This window comes from Micropterus dolomieu, linkage group LG09, assembly GCF_021292245.1.
Source record: "Micropterus dolomieu isolate WLL.071019.BEF.003 ecotype Adirondacks linkage group LG09, ASM2129224v1, whole genome shotgun sequence".
Classification (NCBI taxonomy): Eukaryota; Metazoa; Chordata; class Actinopteri; order Centrarchiformes; family Centrarchidae; genus Micropterus; species Micropterus dolomieu.
Window position 1 is genome coordinate 8381159 of NC_060158.1, and position 19307 is coordinate 8400465.

Consider the following 19307-nt stretch of genomic DNA (forward strand, 5'->3'; position numbering starts at 1 on the left):
TCCATCTTTAAACTTGTTTTTGCAAGTTAGTGTGTGGGAGTTTTTGTATGTGGCTTAAATTCACATTTAGTTCTTGTAAAAGGTATTGCCCCAAAAATAAAACTGCTCATGTTCACGGTAATGAAGGTACATTAACAGTACAATAGTGCTCCTGTTTTATTAAGAATTGTGTTAATAAAATTGTTTAATACTATTAGCCTTAATATTTACCTTACAATAAAGGGTGACGGTAGCCATCCACTATTCCAGTTAGTTGTAATAAAATTGGCTGTGTGGAAAAGGAATCAATTATTCCTGAGAAGTTTCCTCCAACTTTCGTATGGACATATGCCTAGATTTAAAATTAATACCCTTATTTACTGTCAGACTTGAAATCTGCAACCAATAAATGAAGCCACCAATGATAAATGCAGAGCAGGCTTTTTTTATTTGAAATAAAATGATACATGGATTTCACAAAAGGTGAGATGTTGGAACATATTCCCACCCAGCATTTTGACAAAATGGTATGCTTCTACATTTGATTAAAAAAAAAGCTAAGACACATACTATCATTTAAACTTATAAAACTGAGATTGCACCCTGTGAGTTTTACAAACTCCTCCATACAAGACAGCTCTAATGAAAAAAATATGTCGAGTAAAAGGAAAATGAAATGGAGTAGCGTGTGCATAAAAGACATCGAGCATGAGTGCCTGGTTTTCTACAGCTATTTATCAAAAAACAGGAGGAGGGGTAGTGTTGTGGGATTTGGGGAATGTAATTGGAGAACAGGGGGCAACACTAGGATAAGGGCTCATGACAAACTGTCCAAATTCTGAACTAAGAGCGGGAACGGGAGCGAGAACGAGACTGGGAGCGAGATTTGGAGCGGGACTCTGAACGAGAGGCGGATCGGGAGTGGGAACGGGCTTTGGTGGGTGAGGGGGAGCGGGATTTGGACTTTGACTTTGATTTAGACCTGGCTCTGGATTTGGATTCAGCAGGGGAGCGTGAACGGGAGCGAGAGCCCCTCTCAGGCTCGCCACCCTCATCATCGCTCTTGGGCTGATCGCGGCCCTTTGAGCCAGACTTCCTAGAGCGATCCTTAATTCCTGATCTAGAGCGAGATCTGGAGCAAGAGCGAGATCTGGACCTGGAATCATCCTTCTTGCTCTTCTTCCCGTCTTTCTTGCCCTTTTTGCTCTTGGGGCTGCGACTTCTGCTGCGGTCCTTATTCTTCTGAGCACCGTTGCTGCGCTCTTCTTCCTCCTTCTTGCTCTTGGCCTTATTCTTCTTGCTATGAGATCGGCTGCGGGAGCGAGAAGCCGCTCTGTGGACACAGAGTGCAGAACTTAGTGCCGTTTGATTCCTTGCAAAAAACAAATGCCCTCACAGGACTTGGATTACCACTGTTCCTACAACAACATACTACCAGACTAAATGCCCTTTCACACAGAGCACATCACATAAGAGGCCCAAACATTTGCTGCCAAAAATAATCTACATCTATCATAACAAATTTGAGGATAAACTATCAGTGCCGATCCACTGTCCAAAAGGTGATGTAGCCTTGGGCGCTTAAATTGATTTAATCTACAGCCATAAAACACATTCACAGGCTACAAAACAGCTACTAGTTGCAATCTCTGGTTACAGGCTGCATGTGCACTTTTATACAAAAGTGTGCTCTTACTTCTACCTGGTTAATGAGGCTATCAGTGCAGCATGCAGTGACTTTTTGGAGATGCCTAGTTTTGAAGTCCCCACACCTATCTTGTTCAGCTTGCTCGTTCAACAGCTTTAACAAGTTGTTGAACGATTTACTACAGAAATACCATGTCATTTTCAAGTTCTTACCTGGAGCGGGAGCGGCTGCGACTGCTGCTCTCACTACGGCTGCGGCTCTTGCGAGACCGGCGGCTCCTGGAGCGGGACCTGAAAAAACACATTCGTTCATCATTTTCTCTGAAAAGTATGATCATGTGACATTTGTCAAACAAACATCTTACATCTGGAGAATAAGCTTTGTAGTCAGAGGCATATCTGCAGCTCTACACATTTTACCTTCAAACAAAATTACAGCTTCTGCAATTTGCATATTACACATGGCCATATTGCGATTTCAATTAATTCTTCAGCCCAACCCTTCTGTGTGCAGCTAAGCTTCCTCATGAATCATTGCTATATTTAGATTCATCATTCTGCACCAGGAAGTCATGTATAATTACAGTGATGTCTCACCTGGAGCGGCTGTGACTGCGAGAGTAAGAGCGTTTGCGCTTGGCTCCGGGGCGGTCCTCAATGAGCCGGATTTTTCTACCGTTCACTTCTGTGCCATCGAGCTTCTCCAGGGCCCTCTTCATGTCAGAGTAGAGCCTGAACTCTATCACCCCCTCATTCCTTCGGCCCTTGTGGGTGTCAGCGTAAGTCACCTCTCCTGCCTGCCTCATGTAGTCCTTTAAAGAAATGAAACCACTCACTGATTAGAGGGAAATCTTAGACATGGTGACAAACTTAAAGGGGAAAAGGCACAGTAATTAGATATTTTGTTCTGAAACATCCAGTCTTGTGAAACTGGTCTGACTGCTAAAATGCATGCATATTTCTAGTTGAGAGAACACTCTTGGTGTGCTACTTTTTGGCTTTGGACATTACACCAAGTTCTGCAAGAAAAAAAAAAACCCACATACCTTCAAGTCCTGCCAGCTGCAGCGGCTGGAAAGATTCTCAACAATGAGCCGATAATCTGTCCTTATCGGGGGGCCATATCTGTCTCTTCCCCAGCGCCCATATCCACCTTTTAAGGTAACAAGGACAGGACAGGAAAAATGAGGACCAAAAAGAAACAGAAATGGTGCATTTATACTAATCTCCAAGCTACACACTAAAAAAAATTGCCAATATTCACTTGGGAAAAGGAAACAAAGAAGGGAGAAAGCAAAGTTGAAAAAAGACTTACAAAAAGAAAAACAAAATTCATTAAATCCTTAAAAAAAAAAAAAAAACTCTTTCTATATACTCTTTAAATTGAAATCTTGATTTAAAAGCATAAACCTATACAACACAATTGTAGCTTATTCAATTTTGGTAAAATTTCAATAGGCCTATTTTTCTAAATAAGAAAAAAACAAAAACAAATTCAAAAAACATAACTGATCGAGGAAATACTTGCGATGAACTAAAGCAAGTTTCTAATCTATCCTATCTAGAAACATTTCACTGTTACAAAACATGTTCTTTTTTCAGGCACCTATAAGAGCTGAACCCACATCTGTTCCTAACCCCATGGCATCCTCACCACCCGGCCTGGGCCTAATGGGAAAAGCGGTCTTCATTCACAATGGCTCCCTTTTTTGGTCTGCCCAGGGGCCCAGAATGGTCAAACCACACTCTTGGAAAGGGGGGACACCATGGCCAGCAATAGGGGCAGGCAGTCAGCAAAGGACTCTTTCAATTAAAACATTGAGGTTCTTTGTTAAATCTTTACCTTTAAATTGACAATCATTTTAAATAAAAGAAACGGAATAAGACATCAATAGATTACAAGATATTTGACAATCAAATGGTTATTTTACAGTATTCAAATTAAGACATTTATATCCTTTCCACCAGTAAGCCATTTCCCCATCACATATTCACATGTAACTGCATTTTCAATCCATGATATGGAAATCAAGATATTTTTCCAAGTCATTGGTGGCTCTGGTGCACACAAATTTAATCACTGAAGATCTCCTCCCACACCTATTGTTCCTATTGTTGTTGCTGTAGTGAGTGGTGCTTGTACACTATCTGCCAACTTATTTGCAAGACAATATAAAACAAAACTGCAGGTCTGGAGTGCTCTATCCAGAAACTGAGACGTGCCTGTATGTTAAACAGGCCATTGAAAACCAGGTGGACACATTGAGACAAGAACAAAAGCAAGCCCTGATGAAATAAAGATGAGGGTTGTGGATGGGTGTGAGCGCAACTCAAAGACAAAAAGAAATGCTAACAACTGAGTTTCATTTAAAGATGCACAAATTAACGTCCCAAGCAGAGATTAGACTCTATTCAGTCATCAGGAAATAAGATGAGGAACCAGTAGAGCTGGGCGATACTGACCAAAATTACATACAAACTTATTTCTGCTGCATGGCTTTCTTTCAATAATAGCCAGTAACTTATTTGATGCAGCTTCTGTGAATAGGAAAAAGCTATCCAGTATCACAACATCACCCAGCTCAAGGTGCCATCTACAGCAACAAATGTCCCTGAGAAGTATCAGGTGCAGTCAAGCCATCTTGAGTGTCTCCCCTTCAATTTTTATTAGAACTAGGATATAAATTGAATGCACATCAGCCACCAAGGACAAGCTTAAGATTTTGCCCCTTTGAAATTTAGATTAATGGTTCCCTGTAATGAATGAAATCCCTCAATGACATTATTCATGTGAAATAAATATGACGTATATACACAATAACTGAACACTTACTTCTTCCACCACCACCGCCGCCGCCTCCTCCCCCGCCGCCGCCGCCTCCTCCACCACCACCACCATAACCTCCGTCACGACGTGGACCCTTAGTGTGCTCCACGATGACCCTTTCCCCACACAACTCCTTGCCGTTCAAGTCATACACAGCATCGTCGGCATCACGGGGGTCATCAAATTCAACAAATCCATACCTTTACAAAAGAAGAGATATCGGGTCACAACAAAGTTTTTAAGTTAAATGCATTACACAGATGTCAAGTTTTGCGCTAACTGGCCAAACACACACCAACACCATTTACAACCTGACATAGCACACAACATCCAATAAATCATTGACCCTGGCCATGTTACATTTCCTAAAAGGGGTGTCCTTAAGCAGTGGCTTCATGTTTCAGTGCTATAGATAGGGCTGGGCAATAAACCAAAAATGATACTAATTGCATAATAATTTTCCTCAACAACAATATAACAAATGTTCAATAAATGATTGATGTTATTCATTTTAGTCAAACTAATTAGCACTCAATTTATTAACCATCTGGTTTCTTCAACTTTCACTCAGAAAGTCAGCCTTTAAACCTGAAAGAAATAACGATTTGACGTTTATCGTCATTAAAATCAAATGAAATGTTTAATCATGATAATCTTTTTGGCCATATCGCCCAGCCCTAACGTTAGCTATAGACAGCTGGAAATACGAAAAAAAACAAGCTAACGTAATTTGACTGTCCACTTTGGGCTTTTTGGAGTAATGGGCATTTTTTACTAAATTTATCGAGAAAATAAAAGATTAATCTCTAATGGGCGGGAACAGGCCTATATACTAATCGAGGAACAGTAACTTTATGTCTAACGAAAAGACACAAGCTTCAGCATTGAATAATAATTAACGTTACCCAGACCAGACTAAATCTACAACTAAATGTAAACCGGAAGTTTTCTTAAACAGAAAAGTTATGCATGTAACTTTTTTTCCCCCAATGTCTTTTTCGACATAAAGGCATGCAAGGTTATAACGTTAGTAATCTAACGTTACAAACGACCGTGCCTGAACCTGCAAGTTAGCTAACGGTTTGCTTGTAGTTCCCACAGCCGCCTGTGACATTGCCACGTCTAACATTAACTAGCGAGTTAACCATTGTCGAGATAGCGTTAATATTAATATTATACCGACGCTCACGAACACTAATCTTTCTTTTAGAAATAAATAATAAATAGAAAACATTAGCTTTAGCAAAACGAAGACATCGCTGTATATCGCGTCCTCCATGGTTTTCGTCGATAAATGTTAGACACGCTAGCTAGTTAGCATTAGCAGGCCGCAGCTAGCAAGGCCTGCACGTTCTCTGCACGGTGCGGCCTAAATCATCGACAAAAAGCTTAAACGTTACCCATCTTAAAACAGGCTGATCGTTACCCATCTTAAAACAGGCTGATCGTTACCCATTTTAAAAAGCCTAAACATCAGGTTTTAAAACAGCCGTTAACGTTACCGATTTTAAAATAACCAAAACGTTACCCAGTTTAAAACAGCCGTTACCGTAACTTACCCATTTTTCAGGTCGACTTCGAGTATCTTCCCGTAGCCTTTGAAGAACCTCTCCACGTCCTTTTCTCTGGCTCTGTAACTCAACCTTCCGATATACACCCTCGACATCGTGTTAGCTTTTGCGTGTGCTACTCATAGACTGCGGTGCTACCGAATTGCGGGATCCGAGCACACAGACGAGGCGCGAGCCTGCAAAGATACATACACGCGCTCCTTTGACACAATAGGCCGCTGCTACAGGGGCGGGTCTTGCGGTGTGAAAGGTATTGTGGCCTGAGTTTAGTCTGGCAGGTAGACTCATTATTTCCAGGCTAATAATCGGTCTGAATATCTGTGCTGAGACGATTAATAAATTAGTCGATCAACTGAAAGATAGATTAATAGAGAACAATTTTTATAATCGATTACCAGTTTAAAGTCACTGATTAGGCAAAATGTCTGTTTCTCAAATGCATCATTGTCTTTATCATTATAAATTGGATATATTTAGGCTTTGGACCATTGTTTGGACAAAACAAGTAATTTAAGGCTTCAGCTTGGAGTCTAGGAAACTGTGATGGGGTTTAAACAATCAATCACTCTTATAAATAAAGTAAATAATCATTAGTTACCTCACAATGCTCTACGGTAATATGAAGACAAAAATGAGGCCAATAAAAATCTGAATACATGAATTGATCAATTGACGACTAATTGATTAATTAAGTTATGGTGGCTCACCTTTGCAAAATGACTAGATGCCAGAAGAGAAATATCAGTATAAAATCTAACATTAACAGTTAATATTTCATTTACTTATCCAACTGTGTTAAAGTTTAGACGCAGGTTAAAAGCACGGTCCATAGTTTCGCAGCAGTCAGCAAAGTGCTTTCACTAGACTCTCCTGGCTTCAGCCAACCAGCGTGTGTGGGCAGTGGGGGTAGGGTGACATGAACACTTCAAATTTAAAAGCCAGGATAAGAGTTAAGAGTAAGAAGTTCAGAGATAATATTTATACAATTACACTTACAGGTTTGATTTAGTGACACTTTTTTTTGACACCAACTACTTACTGAGAGTCAAATATTATGGATTTGACTGTATCCAGAGTATATTAACTCTGCTGTTACTCATATTTTACAAACACCAAAAATGTAACCCTTCACTAATTTCTGTGTGTCATATGCTCTACACGAGTAGTAGAGATAGCTCTGGTCACAAACAACAAATTAACAGATTTCCTGGATTATCTGTTGAATGGGAGATAGGAAGAACCTTCTTAATATCTAACTTAATCAGTTTTTGTATATGCGAGGGCAAATTCCTTTTATGTGAAAACCTACTTGGCAATAATCCTGATTCTGATTCCTTACATCTACATTACATTTACTCATCTGGCAGACACTTTTATACAATAATAAACTATTTTATACAAGTATAAACTATTTTTTTTATTAAAAAATACTCATCACATTTTCCCAGAACCCAAAGAAATATATTCAAATACCTAGTTTTGCCTGATCAACATCCCAAAACCCAAAGAGATTAGATTTACTATCATAGAAGACCACCGCAATCAGCAAAGATTCACATTTGAGAAGCAATAACCAATGAATTATTGCCATTTATGCTTTAAAATGAAATGATCAATTACCAGAATTGTTTATGTTGATCGCCTAATTGATTAATTGACTAATTGTTTCACAATCTTGGCTGTGACTGTCCGTTTTTGTATGTACATTTTTTTCACTGACAGACCTTATCCATGAACTGGGCAGGAAAAACACTGAATACACAATTGCTCAGAATGTAAAAGTCATCACAAACCTTACAACTTAGAAAAACATTTCTTGTGCATATATTGTATAGCCTATCTAAGCTACTTTGGACTAGAACAGCAGCCCTGTATAAAATAAAACAGCATATAATATTGGACATCTCACTGTTAAACTCTACAGCACCAGCAGTTTACCCCTTAAACATTAAACAGCAGCAAATCCTCACATTTAAGAAGCTGGAACGAGTGAAAATTTGCATTAACAATGATTTCCATTGGCATTTTGCTTATACAATGATTTTAAAGACTAATTGATTATCAAAATAGCCTAGTTACAGATGAATTTTCTGTCATTCAACTATAGGGCTGGGCGATTTGGCGAAATGTTATCACGATAACATTTTTTGAATCATTAGATGACCTAAATTATCACGATAAATGTCAAACCATTCCATCATTTCTTTCAAAAATAAGAAAAATCTTTTTTTTCTGTCCCTTTTCCTCCACAAAATAAATATAGGGATTGGAAAAATCAAGTGTTAATTCATTTGTGATTGAAATTAATTGAATCAAACATTTATTGAACATTTGTTATAGAGGAAAATTATATTGCGATTATTATCATTATTGTTTTATTGCCCAGCCCTACAGTCAACTAATCAAAAGGGATACTCTGCGATTCTTATCCAACGCACTTTTTGTTAAATTCGGCGAATATGTCCTCATGGGTAGGTCTGTGTTTTTCGTGTGCTTTGAAAAAAATCCGGTTTTCCTACACTGTAAATTGAGCTCAAAGCGAGCAGCAGGTGGCGGTGGCGCGCTCGAAGCAGTGGGAGAGAGAATGTAAACAAACAGCGGTACTTTCGAACATGCCCGGACTTCTTTACGGGACTTTAGCTGTGAAGATGACAGAAACAGCCACAGAGGAAAAGGTCTGAGGAATTGTGAGACAAGTTATATGAGCAGGCGAGGGGAAGACCTGTGTTAACATCTGGGACGTGTTTTAATGCTGGATAAATCTACGAGACTAGAAAGGAATGAAAACCGATGCTGAGGTTGCTGTTTCTGCCGGACAGGTGAGTAGGCTAACGTTAGCTTTGCTGTTCCACATAAACGACAGGTTCAGTATTTCAGTATTACAGTCTTGTCTGTCTGTTGTCATGTTTGTGATGATCCCAGCTTGTTAGCTTTGCCGCAGCAGTCAGTATGTGTGCGGTAGAGGAGAAATAGACGGAGCGCGTGTGTGAACAGTGCCCCGGTGAACAGAGAGAAACGGGTTAGCAGGAAGACTTGTTCAGCAGTAAATGTACAGTAGAAGTTACAGAGGCCGGTGAGACAGTCGCTCCTGTGCTTCCCAACTCTTATCAGTCACTGTATTTTTGTACAAACTATTTGAAATAACTCGCTAGTTTTTAATTGTACATGCTGCGTTTGTCTGCTTACATGTTTGATGATGTTTGTTCACTAATTGTACCTATCGAGGTTCCTCTCGATAATCCTACCGATAAATAAACTAGACTCCGTGTCTTAGATTTAGGCTTAGAAAAGTATTTTGCTTAAGTACATTTTTAAATATTGAGAGACTTTCTACAGTACTGCTAAAACATGCCCTCTTACTGAGGCTAACGTGCAGTTAGCATGAGCAGCAGAGCTGTGGATTCTGCTATATTTCAGCAGAGTAGGACTGGTTACCATGGAAATTTGTTTATCAACAAACTCTCTGCAGAATGGCATAGTATCCCTTTAAACCCATAGATATTCAGTTTACTGTCCTATAAGACACAGAAAACCAGTAAGTAGTCACTTGAGGGGCTGGAAGCAGCACACATTTTTGGCATTTGTCCCCTTTAAAAATGCCCTTCAGGATTAGCTCGATTGATCGGCTAGTCGTTTCAGGTCACTTTCGAACATTCATGTGGCATTTAAAAGTTAAAAACTTTATATATCGGATTTTACGACCTGTCGCTACACGCATGGGCCGCGGTGGGCGGGGTTAACAACTACAAACACACTAGCTGCACTTCCTCTCTTTTTTTCGTCAATACTTTCCCTCCTCTAATCATGCCCGTTTTAACATTCCTACTTGGAGTGAGTCCACACTGCTGCTCCCTTGTGAAAGTGTAGGAAACTTTTTCGTCTTCAATGGGTTGAAGACTGTGAGTCGCGTTGGGAAGAAAATAACGGTGCGCGACGTTAGCCGAATGTTAGCTTACCAGCAACAGGTCGGTTGGTTGGTCAACTGAAAGTTAACGGTTATGGAGCGCGCGACTTTTTCAAAATATTCCTGGATCGACTTCGTCTTCTCTGTGATCGGAGTTTGTACCTTCTTGGTGGACTGGGGTTCGGACGTGTGGGTGGCCACCGAGTTTTACTGCCGCGGGGACTTTTTCTGGTTCGGTGTGCTGGTCGGCCTCATGGTCCTGTCGTCTGTCGTGGTCCAGATGTTCAGCTGGTTCTGGCTCAAGTACGACCGAGAGCTGCCGGGGTTCAGTGCGCAGACCGGAGGAGGAACCGTGCTCTTCGGGGACCAAGTGAAGCTCTCCTGCCTGCTACATGTGCTGCAGCTGGGCTTCCTTTGCAGGTAGGGCAAACTGTGTACATGTTAGTAAACCCGTTATGTGATTAAAATAATGTAGCTAATCACTTGGTTGGTAGGTTAGACCTAACAGTAAGGGTTTAAGTTTACAGTCTGAAGCTATGATGATCAAACAGCGACATTGCTGTTTATAACATATTACTGTAAATATGGAAGTCTGATTCACGGTGGTTTCTCAATACGTGAAAAGTGTTTAATCAACAGGTTGCATGACCTCAAACGCCCATACTGTGTGGTGGAAACAGATTTCACAAAAATGAATTATGATTTTTAGTAAAGCTGGAAATTTTATGGCCTAACGAAATTTTCCAGTCTCAGGAGGCATATTTGTTTAAGGTGACATGTGTGTCAAAATAACATTTTAAATTAAATACTGTTCTGCTGCAGAGATGTCCTGGTCTATACATAATATTCTACAGAAAACATCTTTGTTTGGGACAGATCCTTGCAAAAAATCACACTATAATTCATTTTTATTATGTTTTTCAATGAAAATAAGAATGATCATTGCCCATAGTATGACAAATCATTTCACAACTGCACTATTAGTCAAAATAATCATAATTAGATATTTTCTCTAAATCGTTCAGCCCAATTTTTTAAATATCCCTTAGCACAAGCACTTTCACTGCAGGAGTGTTTCTCTGTACCTATCTGATTTAAAAAAAACTGAATATTCCTTCAGTAGTTCAGGCAAGCAAGTCGGTAATAACATTTGACAGGGGCCGTGACTGTGAAGATAAATTTTAGGTGTGTCAAATAGTAAATCCAGCATCTCGGAAGAGAACTAAGTGCATACAATGCGCAAATAATGAGTTAATGAAGGATTGAACAGCTCAAAATAACAATGCATCATGCCATGTTGCTTCTATTCACCCGTACAATAGTATGTTTACCTGCATAGTTTTGGTATGTGATCATTACTGACATTTTCTCACAATCTGTGTGTCACGTAACAGCCCTTTTCTGATATATTCGTCCGTGTAGGCACATCTCTGCCATACGGCAAGGCTTCAGGGTTTGGTGGCGGAAACAGGAAGGGTCTGAGTACGCTGTTTACCTGACCCACGACCTCAGCATGCTCCGGCTTATCGAGACTTTCTGTGAGAGCGCTCCTCAGCTCACCCTGATGATCTATGTCATGCTGCGCACACAGAAGGCCAGGACTGTTCAATGTGAGTGCTCTTTCGTTTGATTTACTTTCATGCCACAAGAAAAGCAAACCTCTACAATTGAGGACAGTGTTTTTTGTGTGAATCAAGGATTGCTACACAGTTGAGGTTGTAAAAGCTCTCTGAGTGTTGTGGTAATTCGATACCACAGATGCGTGTTGTGTTCTCTTCCTCATGGTTACTCTACTAATGGTTTAACTTCTGTTTTTGCAGTTGTGAGCATCGCTGCATCAACCACTTCTATAGCCTGGATGGTGGTGGATTACCACCGCTCCCTGCGCTCCTTCCTCCCCGACAAGGCCAAACAGGGTTGGTGTTCCTCCTTAATCTACTTCCTGTGGAACCTGCTGCTAATCGCCCCACGTGTGGCAGTCCTCGCCCTCTTCGCCTCTGTCCTGCCCAGATACATCGCTGTCCACTTTCTGATGCTGTGGCTTGTCCTTGTGATATGGGTCTGGCGACAGGAGACGGCCTTCATGGACAGCCTCAGTGGGGAGTGGCTCTACCGGGTCACCGTAGCACTCATTTGGTACTTCAGCTGGTTTAATGTAGCAGAGGGTCGGACCAGAGGCCGCAGCGTCATCTACCACTCCTTCATCACTACTGATGGAGGAATCCTGCTGGCGACTTGGTGGTGTTACAGAGACCCCGTGCAGACTGAGTCATACGCCCTCCCTCTGCTCATCACTTTACCTTTCACATACCTCCTGGGGCTGCTCTTTAAAGCCCTCTACTACTGCTGCTTCCACCCTAAGCTGTGGAGGCCCCCAGTTAGGGACCCAGGACTGCCAGATGATCTGCCTGATGCAGAAGTGTCATTTAGAGACTTTTCCATCCAGGATGGCACCCTGTCCTACCAGCTTCGCAACAAACGGATGGCCTGCCACGCTACTCATTTTTACTCAGAGCAAAGAGTCAACATTGAAAGCACAAATAGAGCTGAGTCATCACAGCTGTGATGCCAGTTCATTATCTGTATACCTCCAGATAAATGTTACCTTCTATAGCAGGGATATGAAGCAACAATCTCTCTTAGACGGTCTCATGTTTGTGCTGCAATTTCGCAAGACGCTCAGTACGTTAATCAAAATACAGCTTCAAACCCTAAACTAAGAGAGGGCAATATGGATCAGTATATAAATATATATGCAATATAGTAAATTCCTGGAAAATTCCTGAAAAAGCAGTTAAAATAACTGGTAACTAATAACTGTTATTGACTAATCGGACAAATGAAATGTCTTACAAATCCAGATACTATTTAAATAACCAGCGTTGCCATAAAGTAGTCTTTCCACCTTTCCACAATGACACTAATACCACCATAGACAATATAAACAGTACTCTTGTTTCTTTACAGGTTCATATCATCTTTATACGTTGTCATATTTCTCAACTCTACTACAAACTGGGGTAATTTAATAAGCTCAACTAACAAAGTGAAGTGTTAGTTTTATGCGATACATTTCCTACAATGCAAACTGTATTTTGTCCTTTAAACATATTTATTTCACACATGCCATGTTACCATATGGGTTTGTTGTTGTGTGAACACCTTGCATTTCCAAAATACAAACTTATAACCTTGTTGTTTTGACAATCCTAATAATTTAGACAAGCTTTTGTAGGCCGAAGAGGTCTGACAATTTTCTCAAATTATGTAGTTATAATCTACATTTAAATTAATTCACCAAAACACGTGTTGTGTTTTCGGGTCGTGTGACTGCTGCTACTGGAACCTATTGAAGGACTTTGAATGTAGATTTGACCATAAGCTCTCCTTTTATAATTTCTATGTTCTGTTACTGTGTGAAACAGCTGTTTTAGACCACTTAATGTTTGTTTTTTTTATCAAGATTATATTGTTTAAAATAGGTTCAAGTCAAGTGGTTATTCTTAATGTGTCAACAAATACGTGTTGGTACATATTTAACAGATGACATCACTTTAGCTTCAAGTGTTATATAGGTACAAAACTTTTAGTGTTACTTTCGATCACTCATCCAGTGTTTGTTCAGCTTGTTTAAATGTCACATGCGCCAAACGTCTTGTTTACTTACTTGTTTACTTGTTTACAGTATCGGTTCAGACTTGAAAATGATCAAAGCACACTTTTCTCTGTGTGGTAAGAGAACATTTTGTTATTTTCACATGGTAAAACCTCTTTCAGTTTGTTAATTTCTTTGTAGATCCACTTCTTTGCCACATACTCTGCTAAAACCAAAAGTCAAGCTCACTGATGGTTTTTAATCTTTTACCTCATTTGCCATGTGCAATCATTAAAGTGGTGACAACGTATTATCTGTTTTAACTTGTGTTTTTCTGTTGCATAGATGCTTAATGATGATCTAATCTGCATATTTACACCTCTCTTTCACCCGGTTTTCTTTTTTAAAGTAAAGTAACTGAATTTAAAAATGGGATTACTGTAGAAGTTAATTGTTAAAGTCACAGCTTTCAATTAGGGCTGGGCGAAATGGCCAAAAATGTTATCACGATGTAAAAATTTCATAGCATTCTATATTGATAAACGTCATATCATTATCTCTCTTGATTTTTGCTCCTGAGGGAAATTGAAATTGTAGTTTTAAACTATTCTTTATGTTCAGCACGACAAACACTTGCCAAACAGTGGATCACGTAACAAATCTGAGGTAGAACATTTAAAACAATTATGATAAAAATCTCTTTTCAGCAAATATGAATGAGTAAAACTAAGGTCTTTTTCTTAAACAAAATAAATATCTTAATGAAAAAATTAAGTGCTAATTTGTTCGTGATTCAAATTAATTTAATCCAACATTTATTGCCGCACATATTGAGGAAAACTACATTACGATAGTTATCAGTATTGTTTTATTGCCCAGCTTTACTTTCAAAATGAGTTGTCTGTATGTAAACTGGTAATTATGTTAAGACAGTGTGCCTTTAAGATGTAACCCAAGTCCAGTTTGTAGGAGGAGTTACGCAGTATAGAAGCACTGAACTTCGCCTTCACTTGTCTGAAGTTAGAGTGACTGCTCTTTCCTAAAGTATGTAGCTGCAACAGAAGCAGGCAGTTAAAAGCCCTATGTGTGAACTCTGGTTTGACAGGCACTATGGGTAACTTCAAGTACTTGTGTGTGGACTTCCTTTTCACTTGCCTGGGTCTGGTGTTCCTACTGCTGGACATAGTGCTGGATATATTGGCCGCTGTGTCTTTCTACCAGGAAAAGGCCTACGTGTGCCTATCTATGCTGGTGCTGTTTCTCGTAGTCTCGTCTGTTCTTGTGCAGGCCTTCAGCTGGCTGTGGTACAGCTACGAGGACTTTCAGAGGTGGACAAAAGTTGAGAAATACCTGAGTCTGACACAGCTCAAGCTTCTCCATGTGCTGCAGCTGGGAATCTACTTCAGGTTGTGTAAGCCTCATTTACTATATTAATGTTGGCGTTTCAAAGTGTCTCAGGCTGTTTTTCATTCTGTGAATGGAGGTTTCAGTTTGTTTAGTTTCTGTTTATCTGAGAGCTCCACCCTGCTATTCACTCGTCCTTTCATGAAAATATTTCAGTTTACGGGAAATGCAAACAACTGAACAGAACAACTGTCTGGTTACAGTGTGTAGACTAGTGTGCTGTGCATAATGTGTAATTTTAGTATTTTAGTATTTTATTTGTAATTGAGAGCATCATCAGGCCTGGGAATTCTGGGGAGAGTGCATCATTATGTAATTTCTTGACACAGTAACACATATCAATGAATGACATCTGATTCACTTCCTTGTAACACATATTTTTCAGTGTGTATGACTAATTTTATTCACATAGATGCATTTTTGTGACCACAATGACTCCAGAATCATGGGAAGTATTTTCACATCCCTTTTCAATTGGTATAAATAGTTATTATATGGTCAGTAGTATACAATAGTTTTAACTAAGTGTTCTCTATCTCACAACTTCTCAGGCACGCAGGTGTTGTGGAGGTCTCTGTACAAAGCCTTACCTTGAAGCCCAGTTCCTCTGAGGGTCTCGCAGTGTTCCTGAGCCATGACCTCAGCATGCTGCGGCTCATAGAGACGTTTTCAGAGAGCGCCCCTCAGCTCGTCCTCATGCTCACTATTTTTCTGCAGCAGGGCCAGCTCGATGTTGTGACAGGTGCAGTATGTTACTCATGTCTCAGAGTTTCTTTGTGTAGATTTTGGGCAGAATTATGAGTCAACAAAACAAATTCAGTCATGAGTGACTATAGGGCTCAAGAAGAATAAAGTACAGTTCAGAGATGCTCTGCAAACTGACAACAGTCTGTTCTTTAAAGGGTCGATTCAACTAAAGTCAGTTGTACATTTTTAGTACATTTTCTTAGGTTCTGTACCAAAGTACCATGTACTTAATTGATTACTTTATTTGAGTATTGTAATTATATTCTAATTTCCATGTCTACTTGATTACATTTCAGAGAGAAAACTTAAAAACAAATGAACAAAATATGATTTTGATTTGATTATTTTTATAGACTGAATTACCCAACAGTAAATCAAACAATCAAAAATAGATCCACCTCCACCAGCTACTACATAAACATACTGCATAGACATTAAGTCATTAATAATTTTCATTTAAATAATACACCAATATAACACTCTGAAAGTTGTTGTTAGTATGTTTTCCTGATAATACTTTTAATGTATTGCATTGTACTGTATTTCTACTATTTTCTTCCTTACTGGTCGTAGTACTGAACATTGCAGATCGATTTGGTTTACGCTGCATGTGTTCATGTTCAGAGATATCTGTCTCTAAGATTTCTGCCTCCAGTGCAGTACAGTGGAGGTGAATGGATTTAGTTTGTGGTGTGTGTAGTTTCACAATAGTAAAAAACAAAAAGCAACGCTTCTTCTCAGAGATAATATCTTTGATATTCTCAAGTTTTCTCAAACGGGTCAGGAATAACTCAGAAATAAATAAGGAAGTGACCTGATTATTATGTCACAATGAACTGACCCTGATTTCCCACTATTACAGCACAATTGTAGGTTACTGTGTAATCTTTGCCCTTTCTAGAAGCCGAGGGCAACTTCATCAAACATTTACTGAAGTGAAAGCATTTTTTCTGACTTTTAATGCACTCAGAAATGCTACTTCACTAATGAGAGTACATGTAGTTACTTTAATATTTCTCAGGTTGGTTTACAGTTAGTTCTGGACCTGATTCATTCATCTTCAGTTGAAGCTTCTCTAATGATGACCTCTCCTCCTCCTCAGTGTTGAAGGCCATTGGGTCAGCCTCCGCCATCGCCTTCACTGTGACCACGTACCACCGCTCCCTGCGCTCCTTCCTGCCTGACAAGGAGAAGCAGGAGATGTCCTCATCTGTGGTCTACTTTATCTGGAACCTGTTACTCATCTCGTCTCGCCTCACCGCCCTCGCCCTTTTCGCCTCCGTGTTCCCCTGCTTCATCTTCACCCACTTCTTTTGCTCATGGTTGGTTTTATTCTTCTTTGCCTGGCAAGCTAAGACTGACTTCATGGACAGCCCTCTCGGAGAATGGCTTTACCGAGCCACCATAGGCCTCATTTGGTATTTTCACTGGTTTAATGTTGTAGACGGGAGGACGAGGGACAGGACTCTGCTCTATCATGGGTACATACTGCTTGATATTTGCCTCCTCTGCGGTCTGTGGTGCTGGAAGATAAGAACAGAAATGACAGAATTTTATGTAATAAGCTTAGCTGTCAGTGTTGTTGTAGTTTACATCCTTGGTCTTTTATTTAAAATACTGTATTACAGATGCTACCATCCAAATCTTTCCAAAGAGCAGTTGAAAGGGGTCACCCCTGAACAGGCCTTTGCTGCAGATGAGACGGACTTCCCTTTCATTCAGGCCATAATAATGAATGGTGACACAGACATCTCAGATCGCAGCCTTCCCAGCCCACCAGCTCCAGATATCAAACTCAATAAAAGAATGAGGAAGTTGGCCGAGAACTTCTACTCCTGACCTGCATCACTTGACATCAACCAGACATGGAGGTTAGCAAGAGCCTGAGTCATGCAGCCGAACAAATCAACATCATGGGGTTGTGTGGGATATATGGCTATGACCTGTTGCCTTTTAGTCACAACCTCACGGGACCCAAGAAAATAGTTGTATTCTCGTAAGCACTTCATTCATTGTATTAACTGTTGGTGGTGCCGCGTACCAAAGAACACAAAGCTACCAATAATTATGTAATCAATTTTCTTTTTAAAGTATAGGTTTACATTTCACACAAGTCTGTCTTAAAGCGATACTTACATGCTCGTATGTACAGTGAAATTGTTTTTGGTCGCTGTTTGGTCCTCCTGCCCCTACTGGCTGTGAAGACATCCATTTTGAATGGTTTTCCAATGTAAGAAATGGGGTACAAAACCAACAGTCCTCTTTCTTTAGGGGGTGCTTTTTAACCTTTAATTGGAAAGGAGAGTCGAGGAGAGACAGGACATTTGGTAGAGAGAGACTGGTGTTGACATGCAGCAAAGGGCCTCAGGATTCGAACCCGGGCCACTGAGACGAGGACTCAGTCTTCATATATGGGGTGTGCACACCAAAATTTAAGGGAGTGGGTGGGGAGGCCGTCCCCAGCTTTATTAACATTTTCAATGGACCTTCACCTTGACCCTCCCGACTATGAGCTCAAAATACAGTATTGAAATAGTACAAGTTTTTTACATTTTTTACATTTATGGTTGTTTACCATTTAAACTTTAAATCCTTTAAAGATTTTCATGGAACCCCATTTTAGTATTTATGACAGGCCTATTAGCTATTAAATGTATTTACATTCAGTAATTATCTCTGTTTGGTAGGTTTTAGTGGTGGTCTGCCTACCTATGCATGAGGGACTCAGGAAATGATGCACAAATGTAATTGAGCATTATAGTTTGTAATTTTATCTCATTAATATCCGCCTCACTATTTACTGTTGACTCTCAACAGTAAGTTACTGCTTTTATTGTGAAGCAGTCACAGGAAACAAAGTATTTTTCACCAAAATTTAGGTTCATATTTGCTCCGTCTCTCATTCACTTTTCTCAAAGCTTAAGGAGGGATGTATTCAAGCATACCTTTCCTGTTTCGCTGAGTTCACCTTTGTTCAAACTGATTTTTAGCGACCAATAACTCTTTCCATGTACATATGGAAAAGTATTGTATTAGATAAAAATTTCCTTTAAAGGTGGGGTAAAGCTATTCTAATCCAACCCAATATGTCAAATTCAGTGAATATCTCCTCACGTTCTGCTAGTTCCATGTGTGCGCTGAAAAATAAAAAGGTGTTTGTACACAGCCCAACACTATTCCTTTTTATCCTGCCATGAGTTGTGTGTCAGGTAATGTTAAATTACTCGCACACAGACATTCAGCTTACTTTCTAGTTGGCCAAGATGATGTGATGTTAGCTATGCAGCAGGAGAGTTGTAAGTAGCGCTGTCTGGAGCTGGTGTGCCAGTGTCTGCTAACCCACAACTTTGCTAACTGTTCCCTTTATCATCACCATCATGGTGTTTGGCATGGTGTCTCCAGAATCGCTTCCCACACCTTTAACAGCTACCATGATGGTAGCCAAACAACATTCCTTGTCAAGAGCCTGACTTTAATGAAAATGTTTTTATAATTTAATTTTATAAATTAAATTATGTTGTTGTATTTTTTGTTTTTACATTTTACAGTAATAAACTTTTAAAAATGTATTTACACTGTGTTGAGGACATACTTGCGGTGAACTTAAGCAAGTTTCTAAGCTATCTGATCTAA

The 19307-nt window shown here is 39.8% G+C and overlaps 3 protein-coding genes across 6 annotated transcripts; 2 read left to right on the top strand and 1 right to left on the bottom strand.

The window, feature by feature from the left end:
• Nucleotides 1-408: 408 nt before the first annotated feature.
• On the bottom strand, nt 409-9868 carry srsf4 (serine and arginine rich splicing factor 4). Of its 3 annotated transcripts, XM_046057808.1 has the most exons (7): nt 9851-9868; nt 6013-6200; nt 4460-4653; nt 2673-2779; nt 2224-2438; nt 1840-1917; nt 409-1312 (listed from the first exon to the last, which is right to left on the bottom strand). In XM_046057808.1, the coding sequence occupies exons 2-7, from the start codon at nt 6117-6119 to the stop codon at nt 823-825; spliced, it is 1191 nt and encodes a 396-aa protein (XP_045913764.1). In that variant the 5' UTR covers nt 6120-6200; nt 9851-9868; the 3' UTR covers nt 409-822. The 3 variants fall into 3 exon arrangements, with proteins under 3 accessions (XP_045913764.1, XP_045913765.1, XP_045913766.1); XM_046057809.1 differs by lacking the exon at nt 9851-9868 and having other exon boundaries at nt 6013-6265; XM_046057810.1 differs by lacking the exons at nt 4460-4653; nt 6013-6200; nt 9851-9868 and adding an exon at nt 3233-4390.
• xkr8.3 (XK related 8, tandem duplicate 3) lies at nt 8672-13833 on the top strand. Of its 2 annotated transcripts, XM_046057807.1 has the most exons (4): nt 8672-8843; nt 10209-10348; nt 11351-11538; nt 11749-13833. In XM_046057807.1, exons 1-4 carry the CDS (start codon nt 8805-8807, stop codon nt 12492-12494), a joined length of 1113 nt encoding a protein of 370 aa, XP_045913763.1. In that variant the 5' UTR covers nt 8672-8804; the 3' UTR covers nt 12495-13833. The 2 variants fall into 2 exon arrangements, with proteins under 2 accessions (XP_045913763.1, XP_045913762.1); XM_046057806.1 differs by lacking the exon at nt 8672-8843 and having other exon boundaries at nt 9615-10348.
• Nucleotides 13834-14498: 665 nt separating this feature from the next.
• LOC123977093 (XK-related protein 8-like) lies at nt 14499-18845 on the top strand. Its single transcript, XM_046059586.1, has 3 exons — nt 14499-14929; nt 15479-15669; nt 16777-18845. The coding sequence occupies exons 1-3, from the start codon at nt 14634-14636 to the stop codon at nt 17511-17513; spliced, it is 1224 nt and encodes a 407-aa protein (XP_045915542.1). The 5' UTR covers nt 14499-14633; the 3' UTR covers nt 17514-18845.
• The last annotated feature ends 462 nt before the right edge of the window (nt 18846-19307 follow it).

Excerpts from the sequence above, each read along its gene's own strand:
- LOC123977093 (XM_046059586.1), top strand. The coding sequence starts at position 14,634 with ATGGGTAACTTCAAGTACTTGTGTGTGGACTTCCTTTTCACTTGCCTG. Across the intron at positions 14,930-15,478 it reads CAGCTGGGAATCTACTTCAG|GCACGCAGGTGTTGTGGAGG; the intron begins GTTGTGTAAGCC and ends ACAACTTCTCAG. Across the intron at positions 15,670-16,776 it reads CCAGCTCGATGTTGTGACAG|TGTTGAAGGCCATTGGGTCA; the intron begins GTGCAGTATGTT and ends CCTCCTCCTCAG.
- srsf4 (XM_046057808.1), bottom strand. The coding sequence starts at position 6,119 with ATGTCGAGGGTGTATATCGGAAGGTTGAGTTACAGAGCCAGAGAAAAG. Across the intron at positions 2,780-4,459 it reads CGGCGGTGGTGGTGGAAGAA|GTGGATATGGGCGCTGGGGA; the intron begins GTAAGTGTTCAG and ends TTACCTTAAAAG. Across the intron at positions 1,918-2,223 it reads CGCAGTCACAGCCGCTCCAG|GTCCCGCTCCAGGAGCCGCC; the intron begins GTGAGACATCAC and ends GTGTTTTTTCAG.
- xkr8.3 (XM_046057806.1), top strand. The coding sequence starts at position 10,023 with ATGGAGCGCGCGACTTTTTCAAAATATTCCTGGATCGACTTCGTCTTC. Across the intron at positions 10,349-11,350 it reads CAGCTGGGCTTCCTTTGCAG|GCACATCTCTGCCATACGGC; the intron begins GTAGGGCAAACT and ends TCGTCCGTGTAG. Across the intron at positions 11,539-11,748 it reads GAAGGCCAGGACTGTTCAAT|TTGTGAGCATCGCTGCATCA; the intron begins GTGAGTGCTCTT and ends CTGTTTTTGCAG.